Genomic DNA, 24,232 nt, shown 5'->3' with positions numbered 1-24,232 from the left:
CTTTACCTTTTTATCTTCTTTCCTTGGCTGCCTTCATGAAACAGCTCTTTGATCTTTGGAAGTATTATTTTTTAATGTCCCAGTCAACCCTCTCTATTGGCTAGACGTGGAAGGCAACTGGGCATGGGGTCGGGTTGTTTAAACTCAAAAACCACAATTTTCAACTTATGGTTTTTACAGGGTAACACAATCTGGAAAAAGATGTTCTTAAAGAAACACCTATTTTATAAAACAATTGAACAATTCCCCATTAGAGCATAATAATACAAGGCAAACTGATCCTAAGCGCAGACAAGACTGTGTTTATCAATATCCATCTGTTTCAGAATTCAGGGACTAGTTTCATTTGCAGTCTTCTCTTTAGGCTTTCCTTTTACATTGCTCCAATTGTGCTAGCTTCCCGTGCCTCAACTCTTTCTCTCTACCCCATAGCATATTCCCCCCTCTCTCTTTTTCTTCCCTATATGTAAATTATTTCAACTCCCTCCCTAAATGTCTTAGTCAATCAGAGGGGAAAGTGAAACCTTGGTATAGTTTCTATTTCCAAACATCTTTCCCCCCATTAAATCTATAAGTTTCATTTCCCTTTGGCAAATTCTCAGGCTTAACTTTGAACCCTCCTGTATAATGTAGACCTCTAAAAAAAAAAAAAAGGAAGCAGCCAACCATTTTATAAGAAAGAAGAAAACATAAAATGGTGGAACAGTTTCATTCCTTCAGAGGCAGCAAAAACCATGTATGGACATTAGGGAGTGGCGGTTGCTATAAAATGATCCAATGACTGCATTCAGCTCTTAGATTTAGGGACACCGAACAATGCATTAAACACATTTAATGTTGAATTGTTAATTTATATCTATGCCAGGATGTCTGCATTCTCATCAACACAACTTTATGAATGGCCACAGTGCCTATTTTACATGCCTTTAAACTTGGCACATTTTCTTTTTCTTTTTACATTAGGTTTCCCTCTGGTCTCACAGTTTACACTTTTTCCTCTACAGTTATATACGCATTTGCCAGGATGCGATGAAACGCACTTTGCCCGCAAAGCTTGTGTCATAATACCTCTGTTGCTCTTTAAGGTGCTACAGGGTTCTTTGCTGGTTTTCCTGCCACAGGCCAACAAGGCTTGATGACACCACCTCCAGCCAGGATAGGGGAGGAGAAAGGCATGCCTCCCGCCCACTGTAGCTAGTTTCTGTGACAACTTATAGTCCTAGCTAGTAGTGGACGGCATGGTTCAGCAGCAGTACTCACCTGACCTCCTGACAGTCACTGTTGCTTACTGGGAGGGAGAGGGGTATGGCAATAGAGAGGTCAGTGAGATCAACAGGATCGCTTTGCCAACCTCCCTGTTGCCAGGGGCGGAGGAAGGAGGTGGGGGGTGGTCCGCCCGGGGTGTCACCACTGAGAGGGCTCCGCGCTGCCCAAACGGTCTGCCCACTGCATCTCCCTCCCCCCAGCTATAGGGCAGCTGAGTGGGAAGAGGCAGGCAGACTCCAGAGGCCCCGCGGTGCGCCCTGCCCCTATGGGTGGCTCGCACCGCCCCTGGGCGCACCGCCCCAGGCGCCCGAGCGGCTTCCTCCGCCGCTGCCTGTTCCTCCTAGTAATCAGCAGCAACACAGCTGTCGGGATAATAATAATAATTATTATTATTATTATTATTATTATTATTATTATTATTATTATTTATACCCCGCCCATCTGGCTGAGTCTCCCCAGCCACTCTGGGCGGCAAAGTAAGCACTGTCACCTCAATATGTCAGCTGCTACTTAGCTTGCATTAAAATCGTATGATTACAGAGTTGGAAGGGACCACGAGGGTCATCTAGTCCAAACCCCTGCAATGCAGGAATCTTTATGCCCAGTATGGGGCTCAAACCCACGACCTGAGATTAAAAGAATCATGCTTTACCAACTAGGAAGAGATACTTAACAGACCTGGAGAAGGCTATCAACTTAGCAAAAGAAGCTGGTCTGATAATTTTAGAAGTCCTCCTTATTCACAAGCCAAAGGCTTGCAACTAGAGAATCACTGAGCTGAGGGAGATCCTGAGAAGACATTCATCCCTGACCCAATCATACAGTTGTACAGTGGAACCTCGGGTTGCGAACGTGATCCGTGCGGGAGGCACGTTCGCAACCCGCAGCGCCACGTCTGTGCATGCGCAGGTCATGATTTGCCGCTTCTGCACATGCCCAAAGCGCAATTTAGCATTTTTGCGCATGTGCGAGCGCCGAAGCCCGGAAGTAACCCGTTCTGGTACTTCCAGGTTTGGCGGGGTGTGCAACCCGAAAACGTGTAACCTGAAGTGTCTGTAACCCGAGGTACCACTGTTATTAACTATTAAAATAAAAGCTTCAATGGTCTGCGTTTAACATAGAGATTACTTAAATTAGCAAACAAAAACCTGTCCTACTGTATCAACCTATGCAGGAGTGAATCCATAAAAGACTGGAACACCGTTATGAAACAATGCATGAAACAAGGATATTGCAGTACCAAAGAGTGGCAGGTGTTTTAATAGTAAATCCCACTTCAATCGGAGTGGCTTCATCCTTTTTGAAGTTCCCAAGACTCAAGGAATCACAGGGAGGGGGAACCCCAAAATTCAACATTCCCCTGCCCCTCCAGATCAGAGCCAGATTTGTAAAGATCTTACATCTCGGGATGCAAAGGGAAAAATAAAAGTTGCATTCTATATGCACATGTGATTTTCTTACAAAGAAAGGACTTTCCTCTTGAGCCTTATGTGCTTCAAAGAGGCTGAGAAAAGCCAGGCAGCTGCTTCAATGTAAACTGAGGACAAACTGAAAGCGTTGACTGAGGCAGAGGTACTCCACTTCAAGCATTTTCCAGCCGCTAAGGACTGAGCATTACTAAAAATAAATGAAAGTGGGGTTTTTCGCCTTTATCATAATCCTCAACTGATATGAGAAGCCAGAAGGAAATGTCTCCACAGAAGTGGTGCATGTTTCACAGAACTGGTCTACATACACAGGCATGTGCTCTATTCTTTGGTCCTCTCAACCCCAAAATGAACATACTTTTCAGAGGCAACCTCTGCCTTCCAGATGTTTTGGGACTACACCTCCCATGATCCCTGGCTAACAGGGCCAGTGGTCAGGGATGATGGGAATTGTAGTCCCAAAACATCTGGAGGGCCAAGGTTGCCTATGCCTGAGTTAAAGAGTCTAGATTTTTAATTTTTTAAAAACACATCTCTATAGGTACCAGGTGAGCCTCGGGGGGCAGAATTCATAAGTGGGAAGCAACAACTGATGAGGGCCTCTCCCTAACTGCTACCTACCCCATCTCAGACAGTATGGAAACCATGCAGAATGGTTTCCAAAGATCTTGGTGCAGAGCCAGGTTGATATGAGTATAAATGGTCCTTCATACATTTGTGGATGGTGTGTTGGGGCAAATTGATAAGAAACCAGACTCCTTTGCTGATATATCAGCAGAAGAACTTCCATTTAAGAATGCAAACAGATACTTGTAGGGCGGGATGGGAATTTTCAAAACCCATCTTGAAAGAGAGATTAAAATTCTAAGTCCTTTTTGTTTTGGAAGCCATATTTTTATTATATAGAACTGCATTTTTCTTTGCCACTTAGAATGCTGCTCCACTTTTAAGACAGGCTGAGACGGCCATGCAATTTCATCTAAGAAAGGACAGGGATTTCATGCTATTCCGAGATATATTTTGCTTTCCTGAATCTAAATCTAAAATGTTGTCTGTTGTAATGCCAGTTGTGACTACAGACCAAGACTCCAGGTTACTTTTATCAGACTTACATTTCATAAAGAAAACCCCATATTATATTTGCCATTCTCTTCTATTTTTAGGCATCTCTTTTTGGCAAAAAGGAAACAAATATTGATAACATAGAGATTACTCTCTGCACTCTGTCTCTAAAGTTATATTTTTCCTAGGATAGTTACCATACTTATTGTCTATGGCCAATGCACTCAGTAAAATACATCACATAATTAGTTGGCACCATCACCACAAAACTGCTCTTGAGAGCTACATTTATTTTATTTTATTCAGATTTCCTCTATAGACATGAGCATTCCAAAAATGCTGCTTCCACCTTGAATTTGGAGAGGTAAACTCTTGCCCATTCTGCAAAGTCTCAGCAACTTTTCAATGTGTCCCCCCACTAAATTTGTTCATTTCCAATACATTTTTGTTGTATTTCAGCAGTTCAATGCTGCAAGTTTATAGAAAACTTTTCAGATTGATTTTCAGGTTAATCTGTGAAGAATTTTGAAGATTTAGATTTGTTTTGCTTTTCATCTGCACAAAATATGAAGATTCTGTTCTTCTAAGTACCTCTGAAACATCAATAGCGTTTTAATTTATTAAAATTAAAACTGAAGGTCTTGGGGGGACCTTTAAAAAGACGCTAAAATAATAAAAGGAGGATATATATATAAAAGATATCAGAAAAAAACAAATGGGCTTATTTTAGCTTTAAAAAAATAAAAATAAAAATGCAGAACTATGATAATATGGAGAAATGGCTTTCAAAGAATTTAATTAGCACAAAAGTTTGTTTAACCAAGTGCAAAATCACCCTTAAAGCTCCAGTAAAATAACTTAATGACATAAGAAATTGATTATTTTATTACTAATCTGTTGGTAGTGTTTGCTTTAAAGTACAGTAGAACCTCAGTTCCCGAACGCCTCCGTTGTTGTACGTTTCAGTTCTCAAACACCAAAAACCTGGAAGTAAATGCTTCCGTTGTCAAACGTTTTTCAGAACCCGTACATGAGACATGGCTTCCACTGAGTGCAAGAAGCTCTTGCAACCAATGGGCCTCAGTTTCCAAATGGATTTCAGAAGCCAAACAGATTTCATTAGAGAACCGAGGTACCACTGTATTAGGATACTCTACTGTTCAACTGAAAAAGGATTGATGACTTTAAAAATGCTTGTAAAAATATCTCTTAAAAGAGTCAAATAAATCCTAGGATACTAGTTTCACTACTTCATCAGAACTTTCATGATGAATAATAGAACAAGCACTTGGCCAAAAATACACAATGATAATTAAATAAAGTATTATACATTACAGGATATAGCTTTATTTATTTATGGAATACTTTAAATTAAGCATGACGGTAAATAGATAAAATGCTTGGTGTTTTTCCCCCCTGTGCTATGAAGTTAATAACATTTCTTTGAAAAGATTTCTGCCAGAAGATTACACTGAGCAATAGTAGGCACACTATGAAATCTAAAATTTGATCTTGAGGTGCATGTTATGCTGCTTCAGTGTGGCTTTGGGCTGGGGCGTTCTTTGCTTCATTCCTCCGTACTTCTCAAAACATCTTATCTTTCCTGCTCACACCATCACATTTATTATACCTCCAGCCCTTGAAGAGACATTTCCAGCGCCTTTTCATTCAGTGGTTGTGACTCAGCGTCGGAATTCCTCAGGTGGCAATTCTCTAAATAGTGACAGACTAGGGAGTGCAACTACCTAGGTGGAAGCAGGATAAACTGGGCTAGAACTTCACTAAATACAGAAGACAAGAAGTTAGTGCAAAGGGCACTCTGTTCTGAAGATGGCTGGCTCTGGTTAGAGGACCAAGAACTAGGGAGCTACGAAGGATGCTAGCCATGAGTCAGAAAGGAGGGGAGGCTATTGGGTTATTGTTTTTATTTTTATTATGTATTTTGTGGTTTTATATCTTGATTTTGTTTTGTGAACCACAGTGAGACCCCCGACTATAGGGCGGTATATAAATTCAATAAATAATGATAATAATAATAATAACCCAAACTGGTGGAAAACTCAGTAGATACAAATACCGGTCTCTTATGAGGTAACAGCTGAACACTTAAGAGTAGCTTAAAAGGGGTTGAGATGCCTTAGATTCCACAAGCAGGTTCAGGAGTTACTAATATTAATTCCTGCATTTATAGTTTATTTCAGGGGTAGGCAACGTAAGGCCTGGGGGCAGGATGCGGCCCAATCGCCTTCTAAATCTGGCGTGTTTTTACATGAGTAGAATGTGTGCTTTTATTTAAAATGCATCTCTGGGTTATTTGTGGGGCATAGGAATTTGTTCATTTTTTTCTTCAAAATATAGTCCAGCCCCACACAAGGTCTGAGGGACGGTGGACCGGCCCCCTGCTGAAAAAGGTTGCTGACCCCTGGTTTTTATTTCCTTGAGAAAAGAGAAGTAACTTGTATCCTGATCAGTAGATGATAACACATTTCCCAGAGCAGGGCTGGGCAATATCAGCTTTTCAACATGGCGGAGTATCGCCAGCCAAACATCGCGGTTTGGTGATTTATCGTGATGTTGAAAAAACAAGATGCATTGGCCTCTGTCCCTGAGTGAAACTGCCCCAGCTCTCACCTCGAGGCGGATTCACCCAGGGGCTCACAGGCTGGGACAACGCAGCATGTTTGTGCAGCTCAGTGGGGATTGTGAAGGGCCCCACTTCCCAGCTGAGACAGCCCCAGTGCTCTCCCCGCTTGCGTGCGAGCAGGCAGAGGATCAGGGCTCCTTTAACTGCTCACTTCTGGGAACAGCAACCACGCTCCCCTCAGCTGAGCAGTTTCACAGTGCCCCCATTCCCGCCGCTCACTTGCAGGAGCCAGCACGGGCTGGGGGCTCCTTTAACTGCTCGACTGAGGCAAGGGCAGCTGCACACTCCTCAGTCAAGTAGTATAAAAGATGCAGAGGGAGGAACAAGCTGTATTGGCGCCTTGCCGATACAGCTTGTTTCTCCCTCTGTGTCATATGATGGCAGAGTGGGATGGCGGTTTCACTCAGTGATATATCTCTGGTAAAGGTAAAGTGCAGGTGGTGCCGTGGTCTAAACCACTGAGCCTCTTGGGCTTGCTGATCAGAAGATCGGCGGTTCGAATCCCCGCGACAGGGTGAGCTCCTGTTGCTCTGTCCCAGCTTCTGCCAACCTAGCAGTTCGAAAGCATACCAGTGCAAGTAGATAAATAGGTATTGCTGCAGCGGGAAGGTAAACAGCATTTTTGTGCGCTCTGGTTTCCGTCACGGTGTTCCGTTGCGCTAGAAGTGGTTTAGTCATGCTGGCCACATGACCCGGAAAGTTGGCTGTGTACAAATACTGGCTCCCTCGGCCTAAAAGCAAGATGAGCGCTGCAACTCCATAGTTGCCTTTGACTGGACTTAACCATCCAGGGGTCCTTTACCTTTACACATCTCTGGTGAAACCACCACCGCCACTCGTGAGTCCCTCTGCTAGCAGTGCCTGCTGGTGGAAGGGACTCTTGACTCCCTCCAGTGGATGCTGCTAGCAGAGGGACTCAGGAGCGGTGGTGGTTTCACCAGTGATATACCGCTGAGTGAAGTCGACATTGCGGTCTGCTCCTCATACCGGTCCTGGGCAAAAAATCGATATATCCCCCCACAAAGTTAGGAGATATGTGACTTAGAAGTTTGGAATGGATGCAAACCTGACACAAAGCCAGAGACTTATACTAGTTGTGAACATAGGGTGGTATCCATGCATGAACTACTCATGCAGTGATACTTTCCTCTCACTGCTCCCACCCCCTACATCCCCTAAACCTGTTCTGAGGGTTCCCCCAACCTGCCAAAACAAATTTAGGAGGTGCAGTGGCATAAAGCAGGCAGGAGACACTGGGAAGTCTTACTGCATGCATGGCCAAACTTGGCCCTCCAGATGTTTTGGGACTACAATTCCCATCATCCCTGACCACTGGGTCCTGTTAGCTAGGGATGATGGGAGCTGCAGTCCCAAAACAGCTGGAGGGCCAAATTTGGCCATGCCTGTCTTACTGTGTGAGCAGACATTGTTTCATGTACGCAACAACTTAGGTGAATCCTACTCAAAGAAGATGGCAGTGAAACGCACATTTATGTGAGGCACCGTCAACTAACTGGACAAAGATTATATATATAGCAGATATATAGCAAAAAGCCAAGAAGCAGATCTGAAGGAATTCATATAGTAAATAAACAGGGCATGAATGATGGATTCGGAGATGGAGATGTAAAAAGAAGCAATGAGAATTGCCATTTGCTTGGGAGTGTCTAAAATTTGTTTTATTTCGTTTAGGCACATTGGAACATTAGCTTGTTTCACCTTCATTGTATGTGCACTATAAAACACTGAGCCAATTGACACAAAGTTAACTTACAATTACGAGTAACTGCTCATAGAAGAAATGGAAGTTAAACTATCAGTGCTCCTCACCTGTCTTCACTGAAGCGACGACCAATCAAGACTTTGCATTTTTCTTCGGGTAGACAAGCAGCCAGAAGAGGTACAGTTCGTAGTACTCTACTTTCCTTCAGTTCATATGGTTATAAAAACAAAACAAAGAGAGGAATACAAAAAGGGAGGTGTGAGGAGGTCGTTGAAATAAGTGAATGAAAGATAAGATACTGAAATTGTCTGATGTGTTTTAAACTGTTTTTGTTTGGTTTCGTTAGTTTAATGTGTTAGTGTTATGTAGTGTTTTTGTATTGTATTGTATTGTTCGTTGTTGTTTTTTGTAGTGTTTAAATTGTTGGAAAAGTAATAAATATTATTTTCAAAGGAAAAATAACACAAAGAGATTTATGTCATTCTTTGAACACACGCAAAACTCGATTTGCCTGTATTATAAACCTGAAAACACTACGACTCAAAGGAAAAGGAAGAAAACCTCTAAAAACCAATATCCCTTGACAAAATAATGGTATACTTATCCCCAAACAATTGGGTCCAACCTATTACCAAGCAAACATATACCTGAACTTGAAAATGTACAAAGAAGGAAAACAAAAATATTCAGGAAATGAACCACATATACCTATATTTGTATTTACAGTATTTGTGCAATGCCTAATATTCATGTGATGTGAAGCTTGCAACAATAATGTGTGTTGATTGGGAAATATGATATACAGTGTAATATAGCTATTTCTAGCTGACAGAAAAAATAAAGTGAAGGAAAATTATTTCACACTTAGAATCAGAAATATCTGCAAACCAATAATCAAAAGAGCTACAATGAAACAAAGAAAGTATGTACTAAACTGCACTATTTTTCTCATCATAGGAGAAAACAGCAAACAGCTTGAGCAAAACAAGTAAGCCTTAGCATATAAGGTTAGAGACTGTCGCTGAGGTTGGTAACAGCTTTAAAAGTGACTGAATTTCACAGGGCCAAAGCCAGTTTTCACTTGCGTTATTTCCTGTTTGCTGAGCTAACTTGCTAGTTGAACCTTTGCATTTCCCACAACGTTACTCACCTCTGCTGGATGCTGGATGATATACAAACAGGTGGAGACTTTCAGTGGGTGGACTGGCAAGAATGGACACAAACACACCTTCTCAGGACGCCTATAGGATAGAAAGGAGTAGAAATATGTATATTTATATCAGGAGTTAATGTATAATGCAGTTTAATTATGTAACAAGTGCCTGAGTGCTTTTCTGCTACGTTTTAAAAAACCCAAACAACTGTGTGGTTCTGTAGGCGCTCTAAAACAAGCAAGCAGACTCTTAGGTGAAAATTCAGAAACACTGAACGGTTGGAAATATTTGACCAAGCATAGTAATTTTTAAATGTGCCTGAACACACCAACTTCCACAGATATAAGACCATGTGTTCAGAAACCATACCGATCATTTAGGGTTAATCTACAGAGCACTGCTTCTGCCCTTACGTTTGTCATTTGGGATTGTACAAGACAAGAGCTCAGAAGTCTGCATCTACCATTCATTCATTCTTCACACCAGAGAAACTAAATGAGGATGAATGGTTCCAGCAACGTGTTCAAATCCTTGCCACAAAGGTCATCATGTAGCTTTCAGCAAGGCAGCATCACTCAGTATGGCATAGATGTCAGCACATTGTACTGCCTGAGGTGGAATAGAAAATAGCATCTTCTCTCCCAAGTCTTGGAGCACAGTATACAAGGTTGGCCAAGTTATTTTCCTCCAAAACGGAAAATCCCACAAGCACTTTCTCCCAGAAGTGAATAATTACATCAAAAATAAATTATGTAACTCACAATTTGCTCACTTTCCATAACACACAAAATCACTCTGCCCAATAGCAGGGTCAGCCCTGATAGTCCTACAGAAAGGAAGTCCATAGTGTCTTAGACGTTCTTAAATTTATATCCCATTTTCTTTCAGTGGAACTCCAAGTGATGTACACAGTTGCTATGACTTTGTTGAACTGTATTAATCATTTTGATAAATAATTTCTGATATTTTCTGATATTTTGAATTACGATGACTTTACGGAATTGCACTAATCATTTTGATGAAATTTGTTGTTAATTTGCTTTATTGTGTTTGACAGTATAGCGGCTGTGAACCACTTTGAGCTCGGAATTTGTCACTGGAAAAATGGAATACAAATATTAACATCAAATATAAATCTCCCACCCAGGCACAGAACAGACACAGAGGTATTTCAGCAAGGTATTAAGATTCTGTTGTACATCTGGAAGAAGCACCTATACCTCTGAGGGTCTTCTAGTACATTTACCCGAGCGGGATGGGGTGGTACAAAATGCTGAAGATGGCAGATCTACAACTTTCCAGCATGGGTTTTTAGGGAGCACAGAAAGAGGTAGGTGTGAAATTGACATTCCTTCCCCTAGCAGAAGTGCTTCCACTCACCCAGCAGATTATTTGGATCCAATCCAACGTCTGTAATATTAGGAAGCAGATGTTTCTGATTGAATGATGGCAGCTCATTTGTGATTCAATCAGAAGTCATGTCACATATTGAAGGAAATCAATTTCACTAAACAGTAAAAGATACTTAGGAGTTCAACAGCCCAAAAGAGAGAAAGTGAGAGAAAGCCAAACGCTACAAAGTCTGAAGATCAACACACACCTTATGAATTCCTATAGTAACTTCTATAGTAACTGCACATTTTCTGTTCAAATACGATCTCATTAAAGAAACATCCAGTGGTGTTAACTATTTATGCTTATACTTACATTAGACAATTAAAATTATATTTGTTTACCATTCAAGTAATCTCAGCTTGCAATTATGGAAACAGGCAGTTATTATATGTTCATAAATTATCTACACATCTCCCCCTCCCCAACATATATTATTCAAAACCAAAGATCTAGCATGAAGATTTGCAAGAAGTCAATTCACTGTTTTACTAACTTTTAGATTATATGAAGAAACGGCACACAATGGCTCTTTTCTGTCTCTTATACACACAAAATCAATATTAAATAACATGATTTAATCAGTAGTGTTGAGAAATAATCCATTAATGAAATAGCAGTATGAATCAAACCTTCCGCTTTGCTAAGATACTTGGGAGGATTTCATGGTCTCCTAAAAAGAGAGAGCTGGAGTTCTCTAAACATGCATTTCCATTAAGTGGCCAGATGGGTCTGGAACCCAGACAGGCTTGACCTTAGGTAACCAGGATTTTGTAGATCAGAACCACACAGAAACTAACCGGCAAGCAGAAATCTCATTCACACCACTGCAATGTGTTCTTAACCTGGCATAAGCCCCCAGCCCAGTCAATGCCTGGCTTGCACATTTGCTAAGGGCAGTTTTCACAGAGATGGCTGTGGTCATCAATTTGAAATGTTACTTAAGCAAGGTAAAACATCAGCCAGGAGAAGCGGCAATGCAACAGAATGCCTAGTTTTTTTCAGGGGTGTGTAATCCTTTTCAGAAAAGCCATACGCTTGGACTACAGATCGCACAGACCTGTCCTCAACATCTCAGTTACTGAGGTTCCCAATCCTGGGAGAGGATTCTAATTGCATTCAGAACTTTCCTTCAGAGCACTGTGGTGAACATGGGAAGGTCCGAAATGGAACCAGCAAGTGTGGGGCCACAACTTGTATCCTCCAGGTTTTAAGCCTACACACATTTGCCTTGAATGCATGGATATGGATAATGTGGAATAAGCCCCTTAACTGCTCGGAAGAGCTCCACTAGATGGTATAATGAAGGTGCCATGGGCCCAGAGCAGGAATTCTTGGAAGCAGAGTCTTCTGACAAAGGAAACCCTGAGGAGGAGATGGATACTCTCAGTGGTCAGCCCCATGTGGAGTCACTCTCAATGGAACCTGTATCTCTTCCCCTGAACCCCAAGGAGACACTCTGATTCTTGGTCCACAGACTCCTCAGAGGTTCAGGAGAGACCTAAGGAGAAATCCTCATAGCTTGAAACTCCAGGACACAGAAGAAGGCAACAACTGTGAAGAAAGACACCAGGCCCTTTTACTGGCCAGATATAGCATTTGGGGATACAGTCTCTAGTTAATGAATACCTAACCCAGGATTTATGGATCTGCCAGTTGCTTCAGGACACCACATGGATACTTTCCTGCCTCAGTTGCAGGATTACTGTATTGGCCTGAATATAAGCAGCACTTTCCACCCCAAATTCTGATCATGAAAAGTTAAAGTGCAGCTTAAATTTGTGAACTTACAAGAACTGGCTTTTACGATATCACTGTTGAAACAGACATACGGTAAAATGGAACAAAAAAATGTTTTATTGCCGAATTGCGAGCTTGAGACTGTTGTGCAATTAATTCTAATGTCATTCATCGCTTTCCCCATATTTTACAGTGCAGTATTGATTTTTTTATTTGCATTTACGGTGCAACGAACAGGTGTTTAACGCACTTGTGGGTCCTCTCTAGTGGGTACTCTCTAGATTTTCTTCTACATTTGCCATTTACAGGTGTGAATGCCTGCAGAATTTCAAGGGAGCGGCTTATATTTGGGTATTGTCTTCCCCCCGCCCCTTGAATTTTAAAGGTGTGGCTTATTTGCTGGTGCGGCTTATATTCAGGCCAATACGTTACTAAATGTGATTCTGAAATCCTCTCCATGGTTCTTCTCCAAGGTCCTAATCCTGCTATGTCTCACCTTCCTGTCTCTTTGGAATCCTGGGACTACTTCCTCATTTTGGCCATCACTTATCCATGGTGATGGCTGTCCTCATGGATCTGGACATTAAGGACAGGTGAAAAATGTCTTCACCACTGTCACCTCCACAGAGTAGGAATTCAAATGGGCTCTAAGTTGTATTTGGCTAAACCAGGGATGAGAAACCTGTGGCCCTTCAAATGCTGTTGGAGGAACTCCCTTCAGCCCCAGTTAGCATGATGTAAATTCGTAAATTCTTTGGTTCCAAGCTTTGGTCTATTGCCCAAGTGCTAATTCTTCTAGTATAACTTACCCTATGGCAAGTGAGTTAAAGACTCAAAACGATATGTGTTAGTTGGGTTCTTGAGTACAAGTGCGCATAGTAGTATTTCTCATTTGTGCCATCATTTTTGCTCTGTTTATGGTCCTTGCTGAATTAAACAGCACAGCACACCAGGATTTCGCTCTCCTAGAAATTCATAGTGAGGGAGTTTCAGATGCAAGTAGGCTACATAGCATGGCTGGCTGGCATAGCCTGGAAAAACTGGCACAATTTCTGTTACGTGTATCTAAATTCCAGGGAGAGTAGGAAAGATGCAATCAGACCTAACGATGCACCACAGACAACACTTTTCATGGTCTTATATGGATTGTAAATGTTTCCCTGAAGTGGTACGAAATGGCCAGAAACAGCAGGCATTTGGAATTCCTCTACGGTGGCATGAATTATCCAGATTCGGGCCATAGTCAGCCCATGGGCCTTATGATGTGGAGGCCTGTTCAATAATATTGATCGCTGCTTCCTTCACACTGCAGTAAATATTGATTAAAGCCTTTGTAAATTATACAGCTTTCAGTTGAGCCAATTCTAGCTTGTAATAGTCAGGTATGATGACATTCATAGATAAGAATTTTATATTCTCCCCCACTCCTGAAAGATTTTTCTTCAATATGATATAATATGAATGTCAAACAATGATAAAAAGTGTGTCCTGTTGTGTCCAACCAGTTTCCATCTTGTTTCCCTTCCTTTCAAGTGAAGCCAGAAGGCTCCCTGTTGTGGAGATTCCATCTAAGATCAGCAGAAGTGCAACAGTCATTCCAACACTATTGTTTCTTTTCGTTCCATCTTCATCGTACATGTTTGATATGTACAGAACGCCTGGCTGATGTTGGCAGCAAGATGAAAGCAAGTGAAAATGAATCCAGGAGATAATTTTGGGCCATATTCTACGCAAGGCTGCCTTCAGTTGGAGGCTGCAGCCAATTCCTAATACTTATGAGCCAACTGTTTTAATTGGCTGTTTTATGGCATTCCCTTTTTTCTGTTCAATTTGTGCTGCTGCAAATTTTAACTCTGTAAGCTACCTTGGTCCTTGATGGACAAAAGGGTGGGGGTATGAACGTAAAAAATAAATACATCACATAAGAGCCATAATGAATTATTTGTATCTGTCTACACAGCAAAAGAGATATCCCTATTTCTCAGAAAGGGAATCTGAGGAATTAAGGCAAATAGTGGTGACAAAAGACAAAGTTCTAAGATTACTGACAAATTAAAAATGGACAAATCATTGGCTTTCTCCTGAGTTATTTAAAGAACTGAATTGTAAAATTGCTGATCTTGTAACAAAAATGTGTAACTTATCTCTAAGATCAGCTTCCATACCCAAGGACTGTGGTTGATGTAACATTAATGCTTGAAAAGGGAACCAGCCAGAATCTGGAAAACAATAGGATGGCTAGCTTAACATCTATTCCAGGAAAAATGGTGAAAAGCTTAATAAAATATAAAAAGCCTATAGAAGAACAAGGCTGGCTGAAGCAGAATCAGCATGGCTTCTGTAAGGGTAAACACAGTCTCATTAACCTTTTACAGATTTTGATAAAAGTATCCCATCTTACTCCTGTGATCATAATCTGTTTTAACTGGTTTTTACTTCTGAATTTTAAATTGCTGTAATCTGTTTTGGGATCTATTGGTGAATGGCAGGTCATAAAATTAATAGAGTGGTACCTCAGGTTACATACGCTTCGGGTTACATAGGCTTCAGGTTACACACTCCACTAACCCAGAAATAGTACCTCGGGTTAAGAACTTTGCTTCAGGATGAGAACAGAAATTGTGCTCCGGTGGCGCAGCAGAGGCAGGAGGCCCCATTAGCTAAAGTGTGGCTTCAGGTTAAGAACAGTTTCAGGTTAAGAATGGAGCTCTGGAACGAATTAAGTACTTAACCCGAGGTACCACTGTAATGATAACAACTGTTAAGTATCATAGATCAGCCAAGCAAAAACATTTGAGAAGGGTGCAATGCAGGGGTTTGGACTAGATGATGCTTATGGTCCTTCCCAATTCTACAATTCTATTCAAGGCTGATGAGGGGTGGAGTTTGGGAGGTGATATGGCCGGAGGAAACTTCTGAGAGTGAACTAGAAAGTTCTGGAAGGCCACATGAGGAGTCCAAATCTGAGGTTCCTAGCCCATGTTATAATTCTTTCAGGAACTCTGTAAATATTTGTGCTTGAAAGTTTGGGAAGTGATAAAAGCCTTCTCTAAATGAGCTTTTGTGGCTAGTTTTAGGAAACAGGAGTTGGATATGTGCTAATCTCTCAGTACAGCTTAACTATCTAGATCATAAAATGGTTTTAAGCACCAAAACCCAAAGGGATAATCCTGGTTAGAACTCAAAAGGATGTTTACTAATTCCCATCTTCATATAAATATTTTCCAACTGCAAACTCTATCATTAGGACACTTTTCAAACACAGTTGCATATGGCTCTTTTGAAGCTGGCAGTAAAATAATATGATCACAGGTGTACAGAAAAACAGAAACTGGAGAGAAAAATATTCAAAACATTTCTTGTTTCCAATGTAATAACCATCAGAAAATTATATGAAAAGAATGGGGGAGAAATCAGAGTTACTGAATGATGTTTCTTGTAAAAATTAAAAACAGGCATAGAAAAACACTGAAACAGGTGCTCACAATCTTCAGCTCAATCTATTCATAGGGATATAATATGCATCTAATTTCCTACATAATAATGAGATTGTAGATCGTTTTTTCCTCTTAAATGAATGATTCAATAAAGTGTGATATTTGAAAATGAGCAGGGAATTCTCTAGAGAAAGCCATCCATTTTTAATAATCCAATTGCCCAAAACAAGAGGCTTGTGTGTTTCAAATGCAGATGATGAGTATGAGTCAGAGTCAAAGACAAGCAGGAGAGTGAATTAACTGTTAAAAGTTCTTTTATGTTGCATCAAGCTTGCCAATCTGCCACCTCTATCATATCCATTCTCAAATCGTCATTTGAGACATATCACTTCACTTTGTGCCCAGTAGATTTGGAATCACTTTTAAGATTACTGTCATTTTTTGAGCGGTGTGTGTGTGTCCTGTGTGAGCTACAAGGAAGCAGCCATAGTGCCTGAAAATGAAGCCCTTGCAATCATACTTGCAAGACTACCATTACATACACAAGGGGCAGAGGAGGGGTTCCACTAATTGGTTCTGCTCTTGCAACCCCTGCTGCTCCCCCTGCCCACACCCACATGTGTTTGGGCAAGGTCTGAAGCAGAGATCCTGCTCTACATACATGGGCATCTGGTCTGCATGATTTGGTTCTAAATCATGATGGGAGCCAACTGCAACAGGCGCGTTGGCACTTTTTCCTCTCATGCCGCTGGGCCTGCTCTCACTCAGATAAATTGCCCCCACCTTACTAAACAACCCTTTGCCCAAAGGTTTCTTTTCCTTTCCTCTTATAATTCTAGCCCTGAGAATCCTGCGGGGGGACCTTTGTGAGGGGATAACTAGTAAGTTGGAGTCTTAGACAGGTTTTCTTTAAATAAACAATAAAAGATTTATATGAGGCAAGATAGTATATAACACACATGGATTAAACTTAGGTTACTTCAAGAAAACAGTTCGATTTCACTTTAATTCATCCTCAGTTGTTTTTGAGTTACAGTGGTACCTCTGGATGTGAACGGGATCTGTTCCGGAGCCCAGTTCGCATCCCGAAGCGAATGCAACCCGCGTCTGCGGGTCGCAATTCACCGCTTCCGCGCATGCACATGATGTCATTTTGAGTGTCTACGCATGCGCAAGCGGCGAAACCTGGAAGTAACGCGCTCCGTTACTTCCGGGGCGCTGCAGAGCGCAACCCAAAAATGCTTAACCTGAAGCTACTTCAACCCGAAGTATGACTGTATATGTTTGGTTCCTTTATACAGTGATACTTTCTTTCAGTTATCCACCCCCTTTAACAATCCTGCTCCTGAGGTACTTTAAGTAATAGACCAAAGGGCTCTCCACATCCCTTCCCTTCACTGGGTCTGGGAGTTTCTTCTTTTCCTTGTAAGAATATCTCCCCTCCAGACTAGATTTGAGTCCCAAGTACGCTGTTGCTTTCCAGCTTCTACTTCTCCTGGCTCAACCTCTGCCTCCCAGTAGAATTCCAGTCTATTCCTCCTACAGGACACCACACTCTGTCCTTCACAATACGCTCAGAGTAGAAGCTGTTTTTTTGACCCAGAAGCAACTCTTCCTCCCATTCACTCTTTATACCTTCAAGCTGTCTCCCTACCTATCTTCTAACCTCTCCAACCTCAATTCCAACCCTCCAAAACCAACCCTCCTAACTCCCTCAACGCCTTAACCAACCCCCAAAGCCTAACTACCTGTCTCTCCTCAAGTCCTTTCCTTTTAAACTCTCCCTCCTAGAACCACGGCCAATCAGAGGCTGCCGTTCATTAACCATTTGCTGGTAGGGAAAGAAACACTTGTTGATTCAACCTGTCCAGCAAAACCAACTTTTTTGTCACACCAACACATTTAAAACAGGTTCTTCCTTTCAGACTTTCCCACCAGTGCATGGCAGTAGGCCACCAAGCACAGCCTCACTGCTCCCTCATGAGATGAGAACCGTGTGAATATGAATGATTGAACAGGGCTAGAGACAGCCATATAAACATGCCCAAAAAAAAGGTATACACAGAAAATTTGAGCAAGGCGGTGATTTGAGGAAGATGGTTTAAGGGTGGTGGTCAAGACTAATGGCAGCGTAGTCTAGACACACTAAGGTTTTCTGCAAAGTGAATTGCGATTCACTCAGATGTCTGGGGCAAATACAGGAGAAGGGTTTCGCATCTTCAAAGTTCAAAGAAAGGAACTGCTTGCTGTCAGTCAGGATTCAACGTCCATTTAAATGTTGGTTTCCTTTTAAGCAAAGAAAAGGGTGACAACTAATGCCAGCTTTGATCCTGATTCTTCTCTCGTTGACACCTAGCATGACATCATCAATTCACTTCTCATTACTCCCAAAGATCCATCAGATTGTAATGATTTTCAGTCACAACTCAACAAGTCCAAATTGGGACAAATGTGGCAAAATGTCTGAAAGACCCTGGCTACAGTAGTAGAGTGTCACTTACTGAAGTTAATAACAGAAGAGACACATAAAAGTACATCCCCACTGGAGAGGCCTTTAAAGCAGCCAATATATTTCCTGATGAGTTTAATATTCGTGCTCAACTTTTAGGACATCAAAGTCAGCTAATGAACTCTTGGGAAGGAAGGACGGTATTAAATTAATTGAGCGGCTGCATTAACTATCTACATCAGGCAGGGAGTATTGGTTGTGGGACCACAGGGTGAAGCAGACGTTATCGTACTGAGGCTTACACAAAACTCAGATTTGGGATGGACCCTGGGATTCTGGCTACAGCTATTCCCCTTATTTCAATAATTATAACTGAGGTGATTGAGAATACCAATGTAAAAAGCTTCTTTGGTGTTTCTAAATGGGTAAGTGAGGGGTCTGCAAGGCACACAATTACAGACCCTTGAAAGGGGAAGGCAAGGTTCCTCTATCCCACCCTGGGATATATTTTATGACGGCTGGAAAGAACTTTCTTAAATAAGTAAGACGAGCCACTGGAAGTTCTTAGTGTCAAATCAATGCAAGCTCTTCCTAGTTACGTATGGGTAAGTAGCTCTGAGGCTACTGGAGACACAAATCTCTGTGGATATAAGTGGAGCCTCATTCCTGACAGTAGAATACAGAAGAACCACATTTCAAGCTTATGTTTAAATATAAGATACACTAGATAAATCATCTCTGCACAATTGGGAGCATAAATATATATATGTCTTTGGGCTGCATGTTAAAATGTTATGAGGGAGGAAGAGAGACAGATGTCTGGAGGAAAGCAGAATCTGCACTGAGGAGCAGGCCACAGCCGACAAAGGCCAAGGTGTCCATTAATTCAGGCTTGCCACAAATAGATTGCCATCAGCGACTTGGGCTGGCCCAAGGCAACCATGTGGTGCCTCGGTGCCTCTGATTTGCATCATAATCTGCAGTATGTCTAGCTCTTTAAAAAGAGAAAACGTTCAGTTCTGTGTTCAATGAACTCAGCAACTTAATACTTTCATGTCAGAAGTCTCCTGATTTGTTCTGTGAAGACATCTGTTGTTTGTATCTTTTTTGAGTTGGTCAAGACTCAGTAAATTGGGGATAAGGAAGCTCTGGCCCTCCAGGAGACCTAACTACCTGTCAGCACCAGCCAGCAGAGCCAATAGTCAGGGCTGATGTGAAATACACCCGTACAGAAAATTATGATAATCAGAGGATTGATTCTGAGTGCAGTCCAGAGATAATCTGGAAGGAGCTTTAATCTCTTCTATTTACCTTTTCCTTGCTCTGAGGCCCTCCTGGGGAAAGGTGCAAAGTAATTAGCTGTCTACATTTGTGGCAGAAGCAGCCGATAATGTCTTAACTTGCTGTCCACAGGTGGAGGTTAAATGCATCCCAACAGCACTGGGGAAAAACATCATTAAAACTTTGTGTAAGTCTTCCATAACTCCATACTCCAGGTGAGCTTCACCCATGATAAGGTGTGAATTGCCATGTGAGCTGCACCTATGGTGCCACAGCCATATTTTGGAGAAAAAGAAGGAAAGATAAATCTGTACAGAAAGAGAAAGTGAGGAAAATAAGTAGCAAGTAAATGGTTAAAATAATATGTAAGAAAAATATAAAAGTAACTTGTTATTAAATACAGTAGTCGTACCTTGGAACATTTTGTTCTTAAACATTTTGGCTCCCAAACGCCACAAACCCGAAAGTGACTGTTCTGGTTTGCAAACTATTTTTGGAAGCTGAATGTCTGATGGGGCTTCCAATTGGCTGCAGGAACTTCCAATGTTATTTGGAAATACAGTGGTACTCTGGTTGCGAATGGGATCTGTTCCAGGGGCCCATTCACAACCTGAAAGGAACACAACCCGCGTCTGCGCATGCCACGATTTGCTGCTTTTGCGCATGACGTCATTTTGCGTGTCTGTGCATGTGTGAGCGGTGAAACCCGGAAGTAACCCAGAAGTACCCGGAAGTAATGGGACGCAACCTGAAAACGCTCAACCTGAAGCAGACGTAACATGAGGTATGACTGTAACAAATATGTTATTTCCACAAGCTTCTAAACCCTGCAAAATACAATGATGAATTTGCTATAGAATGGCAAGACAAACAGCTATTTGTCTGATCTGCTTTGCAAAGAACTAGTGGTAGCACCCAGTTTAGATACTGATAGAGTTCAAAAGCCAAATTTCTTTTATTCACTCCCACAACCACAAACCCCTTTAAATTTATGCCCATTTCAAAATAAGATCTTTTTTTAACTAAGCTGCCTGCCAGCCGGCCATTTCCCGCAATCTTGGGCAGCAGCAAGAGGAGCTTGCAGCATTTTTAGGTCTCCTGATTAAGGCCAAGGTTATGCTGAAAAAACAAAAGTGTCCTCTTGGTCCTGGGAACAAAAGATAAGGCTGTGCATACTCGCACAACAGCATTTAGGTCATAATTCTGAGGCCTTGGAATGCCATGGCACCCTCCCCCCTTTGCAAACATGGCTTTAGGAAAAGGTGACTGATCCTCACAATCTGAAGCCATGAGATGATGGGTCCCAATTAAAATTTAAAACTAATCTAGACCCAATCAAAATGGAGTCCTAATTAGTATGTCTTAGTCAGGCCCACTTCAAATCTAGCCTGGGGGAACATTGCCCATCCATCGCAGCAAAGAACAAATCGTAACACATTATTTACTCGAACATTATGATGACAGAAAATCTGACTAAGCATTTCTTCACTCTTCCATTTCAATGACCATTTGATAGAAAGGGAACAGAGAGGGGAAAATGGGGAGAGAATTAAATAAAGAATAGAAAAGAACTCTACGTTATGGGTTCTATTGGCTCATTTAAAAAGAAAGGATTTATGCGGGTAATTTCCATTAACAAATTGTAATGCAAGTTGCCCACAAGTAAAAAGGGAACAGTGTTATGATTACTTGAGTTATGTCTATATTTTAATTGAATGGCATTGGACGACACCAAGAGCACTAAAAACCAATCTCATGCCAGGGACATTTGCTAAAGTTTTTTGTTTTTAACTTAGCGGGGAAAGTCAGGAACTAATGAACCTTAGTGTTGTCATTTTTAATGCATCTTGCTTAGTGGTGTGAGTTGACTTAGTGGTGAGCACGACACGAGATACTTATTGTCTTCATTTTGCTGAACAAGGTGTAGTGCTAATGGTATTTAAACGTAGCCATTAAGAACAATTCATTAATGAAGACCTTAGAGGATGTTTCTGTTCCACACATCACCACCCGCACCTGCATTTCTAAGAGCGGTGTGAGTTATCAGTCAGCAGTTTGTGGATTTTGATGGCAGCAATATTCACGCTGTCAGATACCTTTTTCAGAGCACCAATAAAATAAAATAAAATAAAAATCACAGAAAGGGAATTGGCTGAAATTCCCAGTTCCCCTCTCAGAGCTCATATGAACACAAACGTACCTTGGTTTTCAAACAACTTAGTTCTCGAACATTATGGCTCCTGAACGCCGCAAACCCAGAGGTGACTGTTCTGGTTTCTGAACTATTTTTGGAAGCCGAACGTCCAACGGGGCTTCCACAACTTCCAATTGGTTGCAGGAACTTCCTGCAGCCAATCAGAAGCAGCACTTTGGTTTCCAAATGTTTTGGAAATCGAACAGGCTTCCAGAATGGATTCAGTTCAACTTCCAAGGTACGACTGTACCTGAGAGCATAAGAACAGCTTTGCTAAATTAAGCCAAGTGTCCAGTTTCCATTTCTAACCAATGCCAGTCTCTGAAAGCAGCGTCTATATCATCTCATTTATCTCCAGCATTAGGTTATACAGCTCATGCACGTGGAATATTCCATTTAGATATCAAATCTCATAGCCCTCTCCCCTCTATGTTTTAGGTTGAAATTCTTTACCCACTTACTTGGGAGTAGGCCCCTTTGAACTCAACAGGACTTATTTCTGAGTAGATAAGTAGAGCAGCTCTCCCCATCCTGGTACACTCCAGATGTTGCTGGACTCCAACTTCCATCAGGCCTAGCCCAAATGGCCAATGGTCAAGGATAATGGAAGTTGCAGTCCAACAACACCAGATGCATAGGATTTTACCACTTCCTCACTCCCTGCCCTCCCAGGTGTGCAAGTTCCTTTTTTACACCTTTAAAATAAGACCCTATAGAGATGTTTTGAACCTGCTGAACATCTGCTGATACTGCATCTTGAATTCAAGTTGCTTCCTGCTAAAGAGAAATTTTAATCAGGGCTATAAACTTAGTATGAGGGACGCGGGTGGCGCTGTGGGTAAAACCTCAGTGCCTAGGGCTTGCCGATCGTATGGTCGGCGGCTCGAATCCCCACGGTGGGGTGAGCTCCCGTCGTTCAGTCCCAGCTCCTGCCCACCTAGCAGTTCGAAAGCACCCTTATGTGCAAGTAGATAAATAGGTACCACTTTATAGCAGGAAGGTAACAGCATTTCCGTGCGCTGCGCTGGTGCTGGCTCGCCAGAGCAGCTTTGTCACGCTGGCCACGTGACCCGGAAGTGTCTCCGGACAGCACTGGCTCCCGGCCTCTTAAGCGAGATGAGCACCCAACCCCAGAGTCGGTCACGACTGGCCCGTACGGGCAGGGGTACCTTTACCTTTACCTTTATAAACTTAGTAGACATTACATGTAAAATAACCTCATGATAAGCTGATGGAGTTAACTTTGCGATGGGCCTCCTGAAATAATTAGAACTCCAGTCTTTGCATGGCAAAGTTAAGAGCTAAAATAAGAGAACCTAATGGTGAAGGTTTTGTGGAAGAATGGAAATCCTTTACAGATCATTTAAAGAAATTTTATTATATGATGAACACATGAGCAGGTTTTGAATGATGAGCAGCAGAAGGGATTAAATATTATAATAGTTAAGGTTTAAGAGATAGAAGGTAGGGTACAGCAGAGGGAGAGAAACACCATATATAAGGGGGTGGGAAGTCGGAAAAAATGTTTTTTTATTATGTATTGAAATGTACGTGTTAAATTTTGGAAAACTTAATTAAGAAAAACTTCAGGGGGGGAAACCACTAAGCAGTGTTTCTTCAGAATTTTGAAATGGATGCCTTTGTGCTACTTTCCAGTCACTACCAATTTCTTTGAACGATGCCACACACACTCTCTTCACTGAAACTGATATAACAGGTGTAGTCAACCTTTGGCCCTCCAGGTGTTGTTGGACTGCGGCTTCCGTCATGCCTGACCATTGACCATGCTGGCTGGGTCAATGAGAGCCAGAGTCTAACAACATTTGGCTGGCTGCAAGTTAGCCAAAGGTCTGATATAGCAAAAGGGGTGGGGGGAGGTGGAGAGAAAAATCAGAATATGATTCTCAAGTGGTATCAACTAAAATGGAACAGAAAGTGATAGAGTATAGAAGAGACTTTTTTTAAAAAAAAATCTGATCTGCATATGAGGAATACGTACCCAAACATTACTTTCTACTATTGTACATGGGACATTTTAATTCACGTAGGTCTGTTGGATAAAGAGGTCTCAGTATATTATGCCCTCTAGTGGTAATAGTATATTTGGGAATTGCCATTCTATTTCTATAAAGGTAAAGGGGCCCCTGACCATTAGGTCCAGTCGCGGACGACTCTGGGGTTGCAGCACTCTTCTCGCTTTATTGGCCGAGGGAGCCGGCTTACAGCTTCTGGGTCATGTGGACACCATGACTAAGCCGCTTCTGGCGAACCAGAGCACTGCACGGAAACACAGTTTACCTTCCGGAGCGGTACCTATTTATCTCCTTGCACTTTGACATGCTTTCGAACTGCTAGGTTGGCAGGAGCAGGGACCGAGCAACGGGAGCTCACCCCGTCACGGGGATTCGAACCACCTACCTTTTGATCGGCAAGTCCTAGGCTCTGTGGTTTAACCCACAGCGC

At 41.9% G+C, this 24,232-nt stretch overlaps 1 protein-coding gene across 1 annotated transcript in view; it reads right to left on the bottom strand.

Moving 5' to 3' along the window:
• Window positions 1-24,232, bottom strand: part of DTWD2 (DTW domain containing 2) — an 88,633-nt gene that overhangs the window by 45,081 nt on the left and 19,320 nt on the right. Inside the window, exons 2-3 of the mRNA XM_083464635.1 lie at window positions 9,273-9,363; window positions 8,230-8,324 (exon numbers count right to left, since the gene is read on the bottom strand). Coding sequence (XP_083320761.1) covers window positions 8,230-8,324; window positions 9,273-9,363 — 186 coding nt within the window. The remainder of the gene's footprint in view (window positions 1-8,229; window positions 8,325-9,272; window positions 9,364-24,232) is intronic.

Source organism: Podarcis liolepis (assembly GCF_965112155.1).
Source record: "Podarcis liolepis genome assembly, chromosome: 11".
In the NCBI taxonomy this organism is placed as follows: Eukaryota; Metazoa; Chordata; class Lepidosauria; order Squamata; family Lacertidae; genus Podarcis; species Podarcis liolepis.
The sequence above is the reverse complement of the archived record's forward strand: the minus strand, read 5'-3'. Positions and strand labels throughout refer to the sequence as shown.